Raw genomic sequence first — 18535 nt, forward strand, 5'->3', positions numbered from 1 at the left:
GACCAGTTCGCTGGATCTCAAACTCCCAACGGATGGTGGTAGCTTCATTGGAGCTTGGAGAAAGCGGAACTATGAGAATTGCTCCGAGTTGATAAACTTTGATTGGTCGTTAGTATTTCGTTAATAGAACATACAGCTTTAGCAACTAGAATTAGGCCATATAATTTTTTTATACAGCTACTGATCCCAGTAATCAAATAGAGCTTCGAATCAAAGCAATCTTCGAAGGATTTGTCAAAGTATCAGTTGAACCATGCAACAGGTATTACTCATAGTCAGCCTGGAAAAAGTGCTTATAGTCAGGGTAAGTACTCTACTAGGTAGTAGTTCTAAATATTGCCTCAAAGAGTAAATCTATGGCAAATTCGAAATTGAATTGGCATTTAGCACAGGAGATGTCCAAAGAACCCGCTAGTAAAGGAAACTCTGTCTTGTTAGAGGGAGTGACTTCGCAGGCTCAGACTTGAGCTCCATTCCATTACAAGTGACAACCTTCAGAAAATTAGTGAACATATCCAGAGCCTATCCTAAGATATACTGCACACGCATCCACGCAGCTTCAGATGACATACCAGAGTTTTGAGGTCAACTTCAATCTTCGGGGTAGCGTTGTTGTACTTGAGATCGTGCTTGGTTACTGTACGACAGTTCTTTACAACCTCAATCTGCTTTCTGAGCTTGTAAGAGTGGACGTCGCCATCCTTCGCAGCGCTTGCTTGCGATACAAACACCACACTTGACTCGGGATGGAGTGCCTTGGAATTAGATGTTAGAATTTGAGCAAAAAAAATGCAGGGAGAAAGTATACTTACACCATACATTGGTCGGCCGATCAAAGGTTCTATATCAGCGACACTATAGAATATTAGCACTTGCGCATTAAATAAATATTGAAAGTCTTACGCTCCATTGGGATCACCCTGTCATATTATATTAGCAAACTACCAAGCGACAATTTGGTGAGGGAATACGTACCATTTGTGCCCAAGTAATAAAGCCCTTTTTCAGAACTTGGAAAGGCTTCGTGCCGAATTCCGATGGATCCCAGATCACTAAGTCAGCCAACTTTCCAGCTTCAACGCTACCTATGACATGGCTGATTCCCTGAGTGAGTGCAGGGTTGATCGTATATTTACTAATATAACGCTTGACACGGTAGTTGTCCGCTCCAGTTCCCTCGTCTTCGGGAAGTGATCCCCTCTGGACTTTGTTCTTATGGGCGGCCTTCCAAGTACTTGTCAAAACCTCAGCGGACCTTCCCATGGCCTGAGAATCAGAAGACATAATGCTGATTGCCCCAATATCATGCAAAATGTCCTCCGCAGAGATGGTCTCTTCTCTTATGCGATTCTTTAAAAAGGAGACACTATCGGGGTGGTCCTTCGAAAGTCGATGACAGTTGGCAGCCATATCAATGTGCTCGTCGATTGTGTTTATTGTGAACGGCATGGTAGGTGTTGTGCTACTGGGAAGCACATTGGGATATTCCACTAGTTTGATCACATCGGGGGCATGGCCTCCGCCTGCACCTTCGACGTGATATACATGAATGCTACGGCCCTTGAAGATCCCCGCAGTGTGTTCGAGGAAGCCGGCTTCATTAAGACCGTCGGTATGGATATGACATTGGATATCCTGCTCTTCGCAAATGCTGCAAATTGGGTTCAGTATGATTCCACGATCAAGCTAAAAATTTGAAACTTTCAAGTAACTCACTCTAGACAGTTATCAATTGTCGATGGCGTGCAGCCAAAGTCTTCATGCAGCTTAAGTGCAATAACCCCTGCATTGATCTGATCCTGAAGGCCGATCTTCTCGGAGTCACTCCCCTTGCCAACAAGTCCAAAATTTAGCGGCAGCTGATCGCATGCCTGCATCATCTGTTTGATGTACCTCTTACTTGCAGTCCCATTGACTGCCGTGGAAGACGAACTACAGCGATTAGCTCCTGAGTAGCGCTGTTAGGACTGATGAACTAACCTTGGGCCTGTACCTCCTCCAAATAGGGTGGTGATCCCAGATGAAATCGCTTCATTCGCTTGCTGGGGACAAATGTTGTGGACATGAGTGTCGATTCCACCAGCAGTGACAATTTTCCCACCAGCATCAATGATGTCCGTGTTTGATCCAACTACCATTTGATCAGAAACTCCGTCCATTGTCGCTGGATTACCGGCCTTGCCGATTGCCACGATGCAACCATCCTTGACACCTAGATCGGCCTTGAAAATACCGGTCCAGTCGATGATGACTGCATTGATAATAACCAAATCGAGACATTCGGAGTCGGCTCTGCCACTTGCAGTACCCATTCCATCGCGAAGAGTCTTGCCACATCCCACTGTGCACTCATCACCATATACCGTGTGATCCTTCTCGATCTTGATCCAGAGGTCTGTCGATCCAAGGCGGACAACGTCTCCAGTAGTCGGCCCGTACAAAGAGGCATACTTCTCCCGATCAACCGAGCAAGGCTCAGGTTTGCCATTTTCAGTTGTCTCCCCAGGTGAATGTCGATATCCAGCTTGCTGAAGCGATTGTAAGATCTTGGCAGAACGACTGGGATCAAGGGGTCCTTTAGCGTGTCCACTCCCACCTTGAATGAACTTCGAACCGCCAATCTGGACGAGAGTGACATCTTTCTGTTGATTAGGTTCAAAGCAAAGAAATTCCCCGGCAGGTATATCGAGATGGTAGCCATAGGTCTTTTTGCGGTCAAATTCGAGGTCAGGGTTTGTCTCCATGAAGTGGAAGTGCGAGCCAATCTAAAGGTGATTTCGGATTAATACTGGGAACCTGCCTGAGTTTCGAATTACATGACTCACATAAACTGCCCGAGTTCCCTTGTTGATAACAGTCACCGTGACCCTTGGGCGTTCTGGGTTCAGGATGATATTACCCGACTCCGCCGGACAAATTGCACCTGGCATTGCCAGAGGGTGGAAGTCTTCCTCATTAATCGCAGGGAAGGAGTCCACCGTAGGGACCGGAAGAAAGCTTCCATAAAGAGCCATTTCGAAGTCACCGTCATCAGTGCTGATCGGATGGTGAATAGTAATGAGGTGCGTTCCTGTTTCAAAAGTACCTTCTACTTGCATCTGTTTAAGCGTGCCGACGACAGATGGGTATACATGTCGTCGCCCCAGGATCCTTTTGCCGAGATCCATAAAATAAGAAACTGAATGACTCTCATCATGAATAACCTGGCGAGGTTTAGCAACTAGGGATTATAACGGGACGTCGTGGTGGTCAAACACACCTCTTGGAGAACAGTAGCAATGAGGGCCTGGCTGAGTTAGTCTATAAGAGCAAAAACAGAAGGCTGGAACTTACAGTAGCCTCTAGATGGTTCAACTTCTTGCCATTGGCCAGTCGCCTCTGAGCAAGACGACCAGCCTGGGAGAAGAGAAGTTTTTCGACCTTTCAAAGCCTTGTTAGCCTGAGTAACATAAGCGCAGCGAAGGAATGTATACCTCACGCGGAGTGTAGTGCATTGTTCGTAGCTTATTCGAGAGACGGTAGGCTTGCCTGTTCTGCTTGGAATATTCTGAATACTATTCAAGTTCGATTATCGTATTATCCTGGAAAGATGAGATGAATATATAGATTTCCTCGGCCTTCTTATCGCAATTGATACATCGAAGCAGTCATTGCGGCCAAACCACGGCGGTCGTCATAATTCCTCTGGAATTTGCTTTCTTTGAAGGGCGAAGAATCAATGGTGTTCTGGAATGGGTCTCGGCCGCTCGGCCGTGAAAATGTGGCTCGGTACAGTACGGCAGTTCCACCATTGACTGAGTTGAATTGGAGCATGATAATGATGAAATGAGGTCACGGAGAGGGACTATAGAAGGGACTAGTGTGGCGTTAGCACATGTTGTTGGCCCGTTGGAACTTCTTGCGGTTGTATGCATCCACATCTTACCAGCATCTGGCGGCAGTGCCGGCAGTTGGCCGTTCGTGCCAAAGTTCGCGGCTGGCCGAGGAACCAGCCTTACAAGGCTATAGGGTTCGGATGTATCCGGTTTGCGGTAATTCTTCGCATCGCCGCGACGGCTACTCGGCGTGTAATCTTAGAGTGTCAGACAAATCAAGTAAGAGACTTGATTCATCTACTCTTTCTTTCTTTCTTTCTTTCTTTCTTTCTTTCTTTCTTTCTTTCTTTCTTTCTTACCTCCGCTTTTTGGACTCTACTAGTATCTTGAAATGAACGGAAGTGGAAAAGGTTACGTATGTGGTGAGTGAGATGTAGAAGGAGAGTCTAGTGGATTGTCTTGCTATGCCCATCCCAAATCTTTTCCTACCTGCTCTGTCAGTATCTCAATCAACTTATTTGTAATATCCCTATCATCCTAAGACAGTGTTGCTGTTCTGAAGGTGGGCTACTACATGAACGGCATGACGGCTGGCCTCAGGCGATGAGCTTGATGAGCATCACACAGAATGAAGGTGTCTCTACGCAAGAATTAGGATCAGGATCAAATATTCATAAGAATTGAGGCCGCTAACCTATGGCCAGGCGACATTTCATAATTAGTTGGCACTCTTATGATAACAGAGCGCATATACTGGGCGCCAGGAAACATGCTCCAGAAAGACATGTAGCCAAGTATGATTATTCGTCAGGCCTATTAATATCAGAATTAGATAAATTAATCTGTTTCTACCTGGCTAGTGATATGTTCTTTCCCGGTGCCGATACGTCTGCCAGACGTACGAGTGGCACGGCGAACGATAGACGCCGCCGGTTAATGACTACTTTCCAGCCAGCGAAGTCCTCATGTTGTCTTGTGGTTCAATATTCTTTTACCATACGGCCAATTTTGAAAGGCTGGATAGACTTTCACAATGGAAATTCGGAGTATGATATGAATTCCTCATCTACACCATTAAATTTCGAATCACTGGACTTGTGTTTCCTTACATATTTGTTGCTTAAATCAAGGGTTAGATAAGTACAACTTAATTGATGCAATTCTCTGCTGATATAGAAAGGTGGTCAATATATTCTACCCTCAAATATATTCAGCAGAGAAAATAGCAGTTCTGGGTTTAAGCTACGGTTAGAAACTAAAGAATGCAAGAATCTAGAGGCAAGTATACACGTGAACATTACTTAGTATTTATCGCTGAGGCAATTCTGTCGGCGAACCTCTGCCCTGATCAATAAGGCATCAAGCCGGTGGCGTGTAATGTTCGCCGTAGGCCGGGCTCCCGAACGCCGTGAAGTCTGTTTTTTGCTCTAGGTTATTTGCCGCATGAACTGAATGACGTCTTGGTATGGACTAACATCTAGTAAAGCCAATCAAGATAATGGTGGCTCGGATACAGCATTAAAGCCATCCGATGCCTTTTCGAGTCGATTTCATACTCGCGACCAAGCCCGATGCTCTCGTGAGACAGATATTGAAAGCCACCCAAAAAAATCCAACATTGTCGCCTTTTTATTAACTCATATATCGACAGGTCCGTAGACACACATGTATATGTATTCCTCGCCTACTACTGAAGAGTGTTCCACAGTACTAACGCCAATTACAGCTTTGAGTCGATTTTGTTTTCTGGATAGGATCCTATGTTACCCAGAAAACAAAATCGACTCAACTATATCAGATATTCTAAAATCTATATATCAATCTTCTAATTCCGCGAATATTGCCGGGGTAACTCCGGTGTTCTTAGAGCTACTGATATCACAGAAAGAAAATTATTCTATATATTCTATATAGCTATTATAACAGTCAATAATAGATAGTTTTGATTTGCTAACAGAGATTCAAATCTTCTTCTATATCATCAATCTTGATTATAAAATCTGAGAATACTGCATTGTCTAGGATCCTGCGGAAATATTGCAAACTCACCAGATACCACAGTGCACTATTATCAGCTTCAACTTCAGAACACCAATAAATATAGCTAAATTCAGATTTCTATAATACTTAGATTGACGAATCGGAATTTACAGTGAATAATATATTGGCTGGTTGGAGATCTATTCAAAAATCAGTATTGATTTTAGACTTTTTGTCGCCCAGAATATATATTTCTATAAGTAGAGTTCTGATTGTAAATGAAGTTCAATCTTTGCAATATTTGCTTCGAAATCTCGCGAATATAATATAAGTAGCATATTTTTTTCGCGAACAGTTATTGTATTATCATCAGATATTATGACTGGGAATACAAAACAAAGATACAGATTATTAGGCTCTCTCTGCTCAAAATGATCCAATAATTGCAAAATATTGTTTCTTCCAAACAATTTGTATATTTTTTTTGGATAGATAAAGAAGAACAGAAAGTTCTCAACTGTCTTTTGAGGTATCAGTCTTGAGAATCTTCAATATTACAAATATTTGAAGTCTAGAGAGAAAGGTGTAAGTTTGATGATAATAGAAATTGTATAGAAAAAGAGCTAAACCAATACAATTTTGTGTCTTTGGCAAGCCAAACTGTAGAAAACTGACCAATTCCAGTTTTCCGACGATCTGATACTGCTGGTGGAAAGTGTCCTCGAGGTGGACCAGGTGATAGTCTCCAACACGGTACTCCTCAGCAGATTCAACGACATCGCAAATCTGTTCAAAGCGACGCATTTTTCTCAATGTTGATCACAACGCGCTTCTATGTTGAGTGGACGGAATGGAAGCCACGAAAAAACGCCGATATTGAATGTCGGTAGTCACCCGCCTCCCAAGGTCTTAAGAAATCCTCGACTTTATACACTACTCTGTACCACCATGCGTCTTCCTTCGCTAAACACATCCCTAGAATCAAAACCAACTTTTGGCTTCGATTTTGATCAGGTTCTATGATCATTACTGATGTCTTCTACGCAGCACTTGGGAAGTTCTTGATGTTTCGTTAATCCACTGAGTCTTGCAGCAGGATAGCATTTGAAAGGCGACAATGTACCAGTTACGAACAATCTTTCACTATGCCTCACTTTCCATCTTATATGTGCGCTACCAGACTGCGGGGCCAACTCCGCGACGAAGCATTCTACTGGTGCATCAAGACTAAATTTTACGGCTGATCGGATGCATAGTTCCCGTGGAGTGGCTCGGAAGTTGGACGGACCGAAGCACGCCCGTCCTGGCTTAAAAATCAATCAGTTGAACGCCAAATTTCTTGGTGATTCGCACAGACTGGAAGGTTAAGTACTTTAGATTAGATTTATCTTATTGTATGAAGGGACCAATAGTTCTCGGAGTCTCGCATTTTTCCCTTTGGCGGAGTCGGAAAACTTTCACTTCTTTCAAATACTCTCAATGACTGTCAAGCAGAAAGTACTGCTCCTTGGAGCTACTGGTGAGACTGGTAGCTCTATCTTGAATGGGCTGCAAGAATCTGGCAACTTTGTAAGTCAAGTGGGACACCTAGCACCAACCATCTCTCGTGGCTGATATCTGATTCGCCCGTTTCTTTGATCAGGACGTGGAGATTCTAGTACGTCCTGCCTCTGCGAAAAAACCATCGGTCCAAAAGCTCCAAGAACAGGGAATTAGGATATGGTCCATAGATCTTGACAATTTCAACGAGCTTGTGTCTGCGTTTACTGGTGTCGATATTCTCATTAGTGCTATTGGGCCCAACGACTTGCTCCAGCAGAAAAAGCTACTTCAAGCTGCGAAACTTGCAGATATCAAGAGAATCGTTCCGTGTGCGTTCATCACGGTCGCGCCTCCAAAGGGAGCTATGCTGCTTCGTGATGAGGTATGAACACCATCATGCAACCGAAATGGCCAATTGGCTGACAGAAAATAGAAAGAAGAAATCTACAACACGATCAAGTTCTTGGGTATTCCTTATACCGTAATCGATGTTGGGTATTGGTATCAAATTTCCTTTCCTACCCTTCCATCTGGCAGAGTGAATTACGCCCAAATATTTCCACTGAACACTATCCATGGGGAGGGGACTGCCCGTAATATTCTTACCGATCTACGTGATGTCGGGCGTTTTGTCGCACGTATCATACTCGATGACCGGACTCTGAACAGATATGTCTACACAATTGGGGAGGCACTTTCCGAAAAAGAAATATACCATATCGCGGAAGAGACTTCCGGAGAGAAGCTAGAACCGACTTGTGTAAGTCAGCCCCGTCTACATATGTTACTTTTACGCGATCTAATGCAAGCCGATCTCTAGCTATCAAACCAAGATATCGAAGCCAGCGTCGAGCAAACTAAAGCTGCCCTTACCCAAGATCCTCGCAATCCTATAAAGCGCACCGCCCTTTATATAGCCCAATATCAGCATAGCAAGTATGTGCGCCAGGACAACAGTCCCAGCTATGCCGACTATTTGGGTTATATTAACACTAGAGAGCTCTATCCGGACTTCCAGCCAACAACCTTCCGTGACTTCTTTGAGGAGTTACTGGCTGGAAAAGGGAGAAAAGTGTATTCATAACCGCGTCTTGGCTTATTGTCAAATATAATCCAAAATCTGACCTTGAGTCCTGTTTGAAGTTTAAAAGGTCGAATACCGCCATCGGGTGGAACAATATAAATGACAGGGATTTGGATGAGTTCTTGATGGTCTTCTCAGCACTTGAGGACTACAATACATAGACTCGACTTTCTTTGTCTTCAAACCAAGCCCTATGATTATGAGTGCGATGATCAAAGAACCCGAAGCCAACGGCACTAGTCCTTTGGGATTTGGAGAATGACCATAAATGCAGTAGTATGATTCATTGAAGGAAGCTTTCGCACAGTTTTCTAGTATGACATGACTACCTGGTTGTTGGCACATTGGAACTTGTACTTTGCGTGTACTACTCTTGATGTACTTGGGATTTGCTGGGCAGCAGCCGAATATGCAATTGGGTATACTAAAACCACACGATATGCCAACCCGGGATATGCGAATCAAAATTGCGGAAAATAAAAGATCAAGGCAGAAGGTTATTCAGCCGCCTCTGCTTGACATTCCATAGACATATTAGTTGCACTCTAATAGTGCCTGACTTCGGCGACGCCGACAACATCAATGCACCATTCGCTTTCGTCCAACCTTGATGTCCCACGACAGCTCGTGCACGTCTGTACCTGCTCATTGAGGCTTCGAGCAAATTCGGGTGATATTACAAAGAGGGACTATCACTATCCCTGTCATTTCACTCGACTGGAAGGATTTACCACCACTATAATGAATGATTCATTGTGTCTAACTCCCCGAGAAAGCACACACTCGTCACACCCTGGCAAAAGGCAATCCTTGCCTTTTCCAAGGTCTTCCCGTCAATGAATCTTCATGTCACCAGACTACCTGGCAGACTGAAGAAAGAGAAATCTCGATCAAAGTATGGACTTTTTGGTGCCTTTGCATTGTTGAATTGGTCATGTTGGAAATATAAGGATCGAGATCTCAAGCTGTGTAACCTGAGCTCATCACATGGACATTTTCAAATAATTGGGCGTTCTTTTGTTGACCAATTTGCTGGTTGATATTAATTGAGCAAGTAATAGGTTCTAGGTAGACTACCTTTTGTTTTGTATAGTTACTGACTACATAGCAAACAGGTCTTACGGTGTAATTAAACTCAATCCTGGATAGGAAAAATAGATCCGGTTTTCATATGTACGAGGCCGATCGTTTGAGTTGCTATCTACGATCCAGGAAATCCTTCCTACAGAGACCATTGAAGTGGGCTCGGGATCATACCACAGCGCATCAAGTGAACAAAGAAAGTAAAATACCACAAACAAAAACAAATCCTGGACAGCGTACTATGTACAATTTGGTCGGACAGGCCCGCCTGACGGAACGGAACTAGTTTGGGGCCAAATTCATTGAAGAATAGGATACTAGCCATCTAGGGCAATGATAGGTCAGTGATAAAAAAAATTCTCCGCAGTCACGAGTGAAAATCCAGGTGGAGTTTTCACTGCACGGAGTAAGTTCAGGAGACCTGCTTTTTCTTTTTTTGAATACTCCGTACTAGAGATGGTCTCAGACTTAGCGCTTCTCACTACTGCATAGACTCATTATACTCCATATTGGCGATAGTCAGCGGTCTATGCCGAACTATCTCCATAAATCATGATTCATCATTGAGTACCCTAGGGCCAGTGGGGCAACTTAATTTGACTCAGTCACAAAGTGCTTAATATGATTCGAAAGGATAAATCAAACGTTTCGGTCTCCTTCCGATCCCTTTGACCGTTGACTTTATTGAAAATAGCACCTTACTGGTCCCAGGAAAACAAACCGCCCCCCGCGCTGGACTTTGCCCCTATTTTTGACCTCTCCCTTTTAACTCGAAACTAGCCCTATCTCGTCATCACGGTGGAATCTCCAACAGAACACAGCCTTGACAGATTCGTCAGAAATTTCGGGATTTCGGTATCTGTGGGCACCGATCCTGATCTTGCTTGAAAATATTGACGACATGGCCCCCAAGTTGTGGTTGGCCTGATCGTCCATTTCTTTCGTTTGACATGGCGCAGACCAGTTTGTTATTGAATACTCATCTTTTGACATTTGGTACGCAGATTAAGGAGTCCCGAGCTCGAAGGATTCTTCAGAACCTGCCCTGCGTTAGTCCCCTATTCTTCGTAAGTGAAGTAGTACGTACCATGCCCTTCGTAGACTTAACTCCTTGATCTACGCTTCAATGGTGATACTAGTGAGACCCCGCGTCCTGAAATAGATTAAACTCTCGAGGTTTGTCTTGCACATGCAGATTTCCAATACGGATATTCCAAAATACCAATCTTTTTATTCACCCACTTCTCTAATGAAGAGCATGTGTCGAATCGTCGCCCAGTATAGGCTATCATATTATGGAAATAAACTCCGGAATTCTGCAACAGCTCACTTTCTCGGCAAGAATGACTACAATCTCCATCGCTGGTACGTGCGATAAGATTAGTGCGGGTCAATCGCTCCTCTCTCTACCTCAAACGATTTTCCAATGCCCTAGAGAAATAGGGACTAGCAGAGTGGTCTCATGAAAGACCTTCATGACTCAGTTGCAAACCTCTTCTCAACGACTACTATGCCGAGACCGACTTGTATACATAGACTAGTACAATTGCAGCAGGAGAACTTAACGAGCAATAGACAATCCTGCACGCTAACCCAAACTAGAAAAAGCAGCTTTCTCCAAACGTGCATGACGGCAAGAAGCGGGTCCAAAATGAGGATCCAATTAATGGTCTGCTTTTAGTCCTTTATCCACGAACTCTTCCCGCAATTCAAAGAGTTTCCTACCCAGTGGCTGGAAACTGGATGGGCCCGTAAGTACATAGTCATTGATCTGTCAGGGTCTAGGGTACATCTCAGCCCTGAGAAGCCAAAACCTTCTTTAGGCCAGTGTACTCGATGCGGCCGGGACTATCAATACACGGAGATAAACCGAGTCCATCTGTTTTGGGGGTAGCCCCTCAGTGGCTCTATCCCCATTTCTATCCAGACTCCTGGGAATCTGGGAAATTCCCACAATCCTATACCAAAAGAGTATCGTCCTTGCCAACCCCCCCCCCGGTCTGGGCTAAGATCACAGTCCAGCGTTCTGGATGGACGCACCGACCATCAAACTCCACCTGGCTTTTGCCATCGTTTTCATTGCCTAGACTACGCGGCGATTGCCTAGCGGCCGCCCTGTGATGGGCGCCAGCGAACGAGATCCAGAGGCAGGCGGCTCTTTGTGCAGGGTGACTTGGACCCGCCAGAACATCGCCAATCCGGCGACTTTGCGTGCCGAGTTGGTGACAAAAGGGTGTTAGCCATAGTGTATGTGAGTGCAGCGTGCAGGTGCCCGGCAGCATCACATCAGGAGAGGGGTGGTTCCTCTTCCTTCTCCCCTCCCCAGTCGACAACGAGGAGGCGCAGCACGTTGTCATCTAGAACAAGGTACACCTTGATGCTTTCAGGCAGGTGCCAAATAACCCACGATGACAATGCTAATGCCTGTCGTGACCCGACGAAGTGGCCAAAAGCCCGGGGGGTCTCGCGAATTGCATCATTCGCGGACATCTTTCGGGGTTTGGCTCTTGTGCCCGAAATCTCTCTAGGAGATAAGGGGATAAGGACACGGGGGAAGATGGGTCCTCGAAGACCCATTTATCGGAAGATCACTAATTTTGCTTTTGAGCTTCAGAAGAATGTATCAAATAAGGTAAATGATGAGTGGTCTACAGTATGAATTACAGTAGTCATCGTCCCCAACACATTCTGCAACAAACAGTACCTTTGATGGTTCGGGAGCAATTGTAACCGCATGACTTTTCGATCTTGTTTGTTTGTTGGCCGCCGCCACCACCAGAGCGAGATACTGGCTGTATCGTAATATATTAGTTTTCTGGGATTTTTATGCTTTATGATAACCCCGATGCATCTACTTTAACAAGACTTCAGCTAAAATCCTCGCTACTCTGCACTTCGTATAGACTAAATAGGGCATAGGTACTTCGGATTGGCGTGCTTCGCATTTACGCAGTGTGCTCCACACTCTTTAGATAGACAGCGGGGCTAGCAAAAATACTAACTGTATGTAAAGAAGCTGCAGACTTAAGCTGGGGGCGATGGGTCGATCGAGTTTGAGCATCGAGCATACCGATTTAAGAATTATCCCTGCACACTAGCAGCAATACGTTCATGATTACCGAAACCATTTGGCACTGCTTGATCGTCGCTGTTTCATCGCCGTTGCGGCCTCTTGATTTGGAAAGAAAATCATGCTATCTGCTTGGTCGATCAGGTATTAAGTGCTCCTCGTTACCTAGTGCCACCCAAGGCTCTGGGGGCCGTGGCTTTTGTGCGTGACGCCGGGACGCCTTAAAATACCGCAGCTTTCTACCCTGTTTGGTTATAAAAGTGGACTCCAGTATTTGGGGGCCAAGCGGAGTTTACGTCCCCATTTTGATAGCCAATTGTGATTGAAGATCGAAACGTTATTGACTGGAGTCGACTGTTCGAAATTAGGCTGGATGTCTTTGAAATAGCCCTGTGACAAGGTCATTTGCCTAGAAATGACAAGAAAAAAAAGGAAAAATATTAGAGAAAAAAATGCAAAAGAGGGGATGCTGCATTGGTAATTCTAGTTGACCCATATTCCCTATAGTTTCCGCACCAAGAATCAAAATGATGCCGACGTCGTGTCCTGTCGGTGAATTGATCCCATTTCCCACGCCCAACACCAGGCTTATTCCAATACAAAAATCGTAAAGGGCATCAGAGTAAAATATCAAGTATAACTGTAATAAAACGCCAAGATGATGCTCGCTCGTCACACATGTCCCAAGCTAGGACTCAACATAATACAAAAGAAAAGAGAAGAGAAAGTCCCCGTACATAGTTCCAAAAGTGGGGGCACGTAGAGAGAAGAATGGAGACATCCAGAAGAGAAAACATGGTGGACAATTCCCGTCCCGTTCCAAACTCGGTAGATCATTCTTTGATGGCCAGATGATCAGGTTCTGTAAAAAAAAAGCGGGTAGTTCCTTTTTCTCCTGATATACCAAGGTGACTGTAATCGGGAGTTTACGCGTCGCCTGGCCCCTAAAAGACCAGCCAATACTGATGCATGGCTGATACCTTTTATGTCCGCAGATCGTACTCGAACAGTCCAGGCATAGAGCGTGGCGAACATGGTGGAGACTCTGGTGTTGGGGGGAATGTGAAGATAGAGGCTTCCGGGGAAGTTGACGCCGTGCGCTGGTCATCTGTATAACTGTAGGAAAGCGAAGGCATCTACAAGCAAACCGAGATATTAGCTCGCTGTCGTTGCGAGTTATGACAATGAAAGAAAGAAATTCAGCGAGGAAAATGTACCGGAAGGCCGTGGTCATGTTGTGGTTGTGCGCAGAGATCGATGCCTGCCATCGAGGCATAGCTCATACTGAAAGGACTGATCATCTCCTCCTCGTAAGATTTCCGCGGAACGCCCATTGCAGTTTCTGGCATCATCGGAACAACAGAGTTCATTGGTTCGTTATAGTTTGCATGGAAAGACAGTTCGCTGTAGGTATTGGGTACGTTATGGTATATTGGCAGCTGGTTATAGGGTTGTCTGTAGGTGTCGTATGTTGGGATCGGGGGATATGAGAAAACTGGAGGTGGAGAAGCAGAAAGTTGGCGAGTGCATTGTTGCGCAAACATTGTTCGCTCATCGGGAGTGCCGTAGTATTCGTAAGACGGCCTCTCTGATGGAGCCGGGGTACGCAAAGACTGTTGTTGTGATTTTACCTCTCCGGATTTGTTGTTTGCGCGCTGTTTAGAACGGGGTTTAGTTGTTGTCTTTGGAGGCACTGGCTCTGCATGAGACTGCTCTGGAGATGCGGAAGTAGCAGCACGTCTTTCAAGATCCTCAAGACGGCGTTTCAGCTTCTTGCCTGGAAGTCTGTCTATTAGTACATCTCCGGGGTAAAAGAACTGGAGATATGCCATCGAGGTATAACTCATACAGAGATGACTGGGTAAACAATGTGAACTTACGATAGTTGCGCTGAGCAATACGATTCTGGATACGACGGCGTTCTGCCAGATCCGAAATCTTTGTCCAGTCTTCGTTAGGGTTTGCGTTGGGACTGAAGGCGCTACTGTTGCTGTGGTTGGAAGAACGAGAGCCCGAACGGGCGTCGTAAGTAGAGCGGTTCATGACTGAACGTGTAAGATAGTCGAAGTAGTAGAAAACTACGTAGCACGTAGATGATGATCAAGAAGGCCCTAGATAATCATAAATGAGGGGAGAGACGGCGTTTAGATTGATTATATACTCGGACTCGGAAATGGGGCTCATTAAGCCCGTTCCACTGGGTAGATCAGCTCCGTGGGCCTTGCATACTGCTAAGCCCCGTAAATAACCCAGGCCCGTGCCCGGTGCCATGTGTACTAGAATGGTAAATTCAAATTCAAAATAAATCCAGCTCAAAAAAAAAAAAAAGGAAAAAGGAAAAAGAAAAAAAGAAAAGAAAAAAAAGAAAAAGAAATTCCATACGGAAAGGCGCGGGCATGGATCATTCCGGTTCAGCCTCGACTGGGTCTTTGGGCCACCCAATCTGATTCCCCCGTTTTTTCCAAGACAGGCTGTACGGGGCGACGACTTAATTACGACCAAGCTGAATACCAATTACGCGATTATATACAGAGTACTGCTCGCGATTTTTACTACTTAAGTACATAGAGGGTTGGTATTGACCCATCGAGATACATATGTACGGAGTACTTAGTATGTTGCCATGTCTTAAGGCAACTCATAATTAGCCCTAGTGATGGAGTATGCACGTTGCCCACTAACCCTTCTCAACTTGACCACTGGTAGTCCCAGGACAAGCCCCCAAGAATCCCAGGAGACAGAACACGATTACAAATGAAGGGGTGAATGCGCAGAATAATGATACTAATCATTATTAATAAATAAAAAACCTGGGTTGTACGCCATTCGTATTCTTAGATGTTGTACGAGGGTGAAAAAGCTACGGTAAAAAAAAAAAGTCGTATCTAGACCGGAGTGGACAACGTTCATATGATCCTGACTGGCCTGAGACGCGATACGAACAGGGAGGGATGTCAAAGGGGGGAATGCGTACAGACTCGCGTGGGTGTAGCAGTTGAAAGATCCGTTCTGCCACGTTTTGGCCCTTGGCAACGGACTAGAGGGTTAAAGATCTGACCCGTACGGTGATCCCCATACCCGAAGTCCGACCGGTGGGGTACAAAAGCTATTTAGAGAGATTTCGAATGTGGTAAATGTGTACGACCAGTCATTTTCTTTCTGAGACGAAAGAGAATCACTCTTCGAAGTGCAGCAGTATGGAGACTTATGAAATCGCCCCCACTCAGCACTGACACAACAAAGGATACAGGGAGGGGCAGCTTGTCGCCTAATGATTCCCGATTCCTTTAGCTTCTAGGCAGGTCGCTTCAAGCGGGTGCATCATTGGGCTGTTCGTATGAAACCGCACCCGCGGAACCAACCCTAATCCTCGCCCGGATTAGCTTGACTTCGGGGGATGTCGTTATCGTTGTCGCCCAGTATTCTGTATGTATGTGAAATTGAAATGGCCTGGATGTAACATTCCGTGAAGGATACAGCTGGGGAAGACAGTATAGTGTTTGTTATTGAGTGCTTATCGTTTTTTTCCCGTCTACCATTCAATGACAGCTGGTCGTGGAGTACCGCTAGCAGACTGTACTATGTATGATTGTCGTCATCTGCAGATAGAAGAAAGCGGCGCACTCGCAAGGTGCTTACGCGGAATTTAGGGATATGATTCATTGTTCTGAACAAGGCTCTACTGACAAGGCTCTATGTACTAGCATATCAAGGGAATAAAAAAAGAAAGAAAAATAAACAAGAGATACAATACAATACAGCCTTACCTTGTTCCTTGGAATCGCCGCGACAGTATTGGTTTAGTATGTATTTTAATGGTTATAAGATATCGTGATAGCAGCTCAGCTAGGAAGGTGAATATGTCTACTACTTCTTAAATTGTCTAGAGACTGTCATCAATTAATCCAAATTAATATTCCCCATTATGATGGGGGATTGTTTGATTGATTGACCATGGATTCACCCGAACCCGAATCCCGGGGGAAAGGCAACCAATCCTCTTCCTCGCTTTTGGACAGTGTGCGTGCTATCTTGGCCCTACGGAAAACCAAATCAAAGCGGAAAATTTGGATGAGTAAGTAAAATAGATAAATTACAAATCATGTCCTTTTTAGTATTTGTGTACTCCGTATTCGGTTGGCAAATGCAGACAGCCTCGTCCAGAGTGTTCCACTTCCACCTTTATTCTGCCACCCAAAAAGCCCGAAGAATGTTAGCGATTGAATTCTTATTGGACTTAAAAATAGGCGGTATATAAGCGGTCAATCGTATCTGATGGACCGTAACTGTAAGTGGTAAAATGGTATGCTTCAAATGTACATAGTACAGTATGCAACACCCGCTGTACATATATCAGTCGGTAGTACACCGTCCACTTTCCTGCAATGGGCAAAGACTGCGAAGTAGGGCTGAACACATCAGTTCACTCTTCCCCTTGCAATATCTGAGGTCTCTGTATTCCTCAGACATTAAATGACTTCACCGCTCCTGACGCCCACGTCCCCGGCTGGAATTGCAAGCCTTCTGACTATATCCTGGGCCTAACACCCCTGCTGCAGGACCTCAGACCAATCAGCATCGCTACTTGCCCCCGGATGACTGGGTGTGATTGCATAGTGGGCCTTCTAGTAACCTCCTAGAAAAAGGTTCCTGGCGGTGGACAATAGCTGCAGCCATCCCTGGCCCGGTGTATCCCCTCCCCATCTTCTCGGAAGAGATGACACGCAGCACCCCGTCTCTCTCTTCTGGATGGTTGGCTCGCTTTTCTAAATTTGGTCCGTGTCACTGAAAGTCAAAACCCGAATACTCACACCTATCTACATTCATTACTGGAGGAGAGGAGAGGGGGGGGGAGGTACAACGGCCCAAAGAACTGTTTAGTTCGCGCGCCCAGACGGCTAACTCCGAGTTGCCCATTTCTTTCAGTTTGTTACACTCAAATGCAAAATGGACCGGGTCGCTCGCCGGTTCTGGGAAAAGCTCCTGAAAGATCATTCGAAGATAGACCCTGTATACGATCATACTACCCCATGCCGACCTGACAAGCCCATGGCTAGATGCTCGTCGCCCCAATCGCGACTATGTTGGACAAGGCGTCCAGCACTGGCGACTGTCGACTGGCACTCTTGATTCACTTTCTACAAAACTACCACACGTGCACTTCATCCAGATACCTATCTCGAGCATCCTGCAAGCTGAACATGGTTTGATTGAGTCAATCTTGCTCAAAGCTTTCGGCCTCATGTCAAACTTGGGCTGAACTTGAATCCCGACTCCCGACATTCTTCAGAGAACTAAGGCCACCCGTTTCCCGTCGCGATCATCTGGCAGGTCTCAGATGTCCAGTATATTGATCATATCTCGCATATCCTGCATGACGCTATTCCTCAACCGCGAACGAGCTAAAACCCATACAGAACCCTAGTGCTAACTTTACCGACCAACTTAACCATACAGGCGTGTCCTTCTTCTTCCCGTCCGCCAGTTCTTACCGGGTCTCTGAAGATACCACCCCATGCTAGCTTGCAGCCGAGGGACCCAGGATATCGGAGATGGAGGGAGACATTATGCATCATGGAATGATGAAATCATCACACTCCATCGCTTATGCAGTCGATCTGCCGTACTCTTGCCCCTCATGCCCATCATTCTAAATCATCCTGCAAGAGTACAAGGCAAAATTAAAAATAATCCTCAAGAAAATATGAACAATATCCGAAACCAACTTTTGCGCATTTTCTTTCTTGGTTCTTTCCACGTGGCCTACACGTGCTGCAACTCGCCTATTCTGTCTACTTTGAGGTCCTGAACATAGCCTCAACAGGGTCTCCCGTACTACTCTCTTATCCTCCGATGGATGGGTCGAGGAGAGTTTGGACTATAGACTTTGGTTTCATCGCTGAAAAGCGATGGAAACAACATAAAAGCTCGAAATACGGTAGGCAGTGCGGCCACCTTGTC

The 18535-nt window shown here is 45.3% G+C and overlaps 4 protein-coding genes across 4 annotated transcripts; 1 reads left to right on the plus strand and 3 right to left on the minus strand.

The window, feature by feature from the left end:
• Window positions 1-411: 411 nt before the first annotated feature.
• N7469_006035 (putative urease) lies at window positions 412-3494 on the minus strand (the record flags this gene model as incomplete). Its single annotated transcript, XM_056644953.1, has 11 exons — window positions 412-492; window positions 573-755; window positions 813-855; window positions 904-920; window positions 976-1651; window positions 1717-1932; window positions 1981-2765; window positions 2826-3203; window positions 3260-3286; window positions 3334-3420; window positions 3474-3494. 11 exons carry the CDS (start codon window positions 3492-3494, stop codon window positions 412-414), a joined length of 2514 nt encoding a protein of 837 aa, XP_056500191.1.
• Window positions 3495-7274: 3780 nt separating this feature from the next.
• N7469_006036 (uncharacterized protein) lies at window positions 7275-8421 on the plus strand (the record flags this gene model as incomplete). Its single annotated transcript, XM_056644954.1, has 4 exons — window positions 7275-7364; window positions 7438-7719; window positions 7771-8097; window positions 8158-8421. 4 exons carry the CDS (start codon window positions 7275-7277, stop codon window positions 8419-8421), a joined length of 963 nt encoding a protein of 320 aa, XP_056500192.1.
• Window positions 8422-11790: 3369 nt separating this feature from the next.
• Window positions 11791-12081, minus strand: N7469_006037 (uncharacterized protein; the record flags this gene model as incomplete). The annotated part of the gene is made up of 1 exon (XM_056644955.1): window positions 11791-12081. The coding sequence occupies one exon, from the start codon at window positions 12079-12081 to the stop codon at window positions 11791-11793; it is 291 nt and encodes a 96-aa protein (XP_056500193.1).
• A 1476-nt stretch (window positions 12082-13557) lies between these two features.
• Window positions 13558-14622, minus strand: N7469_006038 (bZIP transcription factor; the record flags this gene model as incomplete). Its single annotated transcript, XM_056644956.1, has 3 exons — window positions 14455-14622; window positions 13792-14351; window positions 13558-13710 (listed from the first exon to the last, which is right to left on the minus strand). Exons 1-3 carry the CDS (start codon window positions 14615-14617, stop codon window positions 13558-13560), a joined length of 876 nt encoding a protein of 291 aa, XP_056500194.1. The 5' UTR covers window positions 14618-14622.
• Between the last annotated feature and the right edge of the window lie 3913 nt (window positions 14623-18535).

This window comes from Penicillium citrinum (assembly GCF_028827155.1).
Source record: "Penicillium citrinum strain IBT 23319 chromosome Unknown utg000005l:1.0-1900146.0:1.0-1900348.0, whole genome shotgun sequence".
In the NCBI taxonomy this organism is placed as follows: Eukaryota; Fungi; Ascomycota; class Eurotiomycetes; order Eurotiales; family Aspergillaceae; genus Penicillium; species Penicillium citrinum.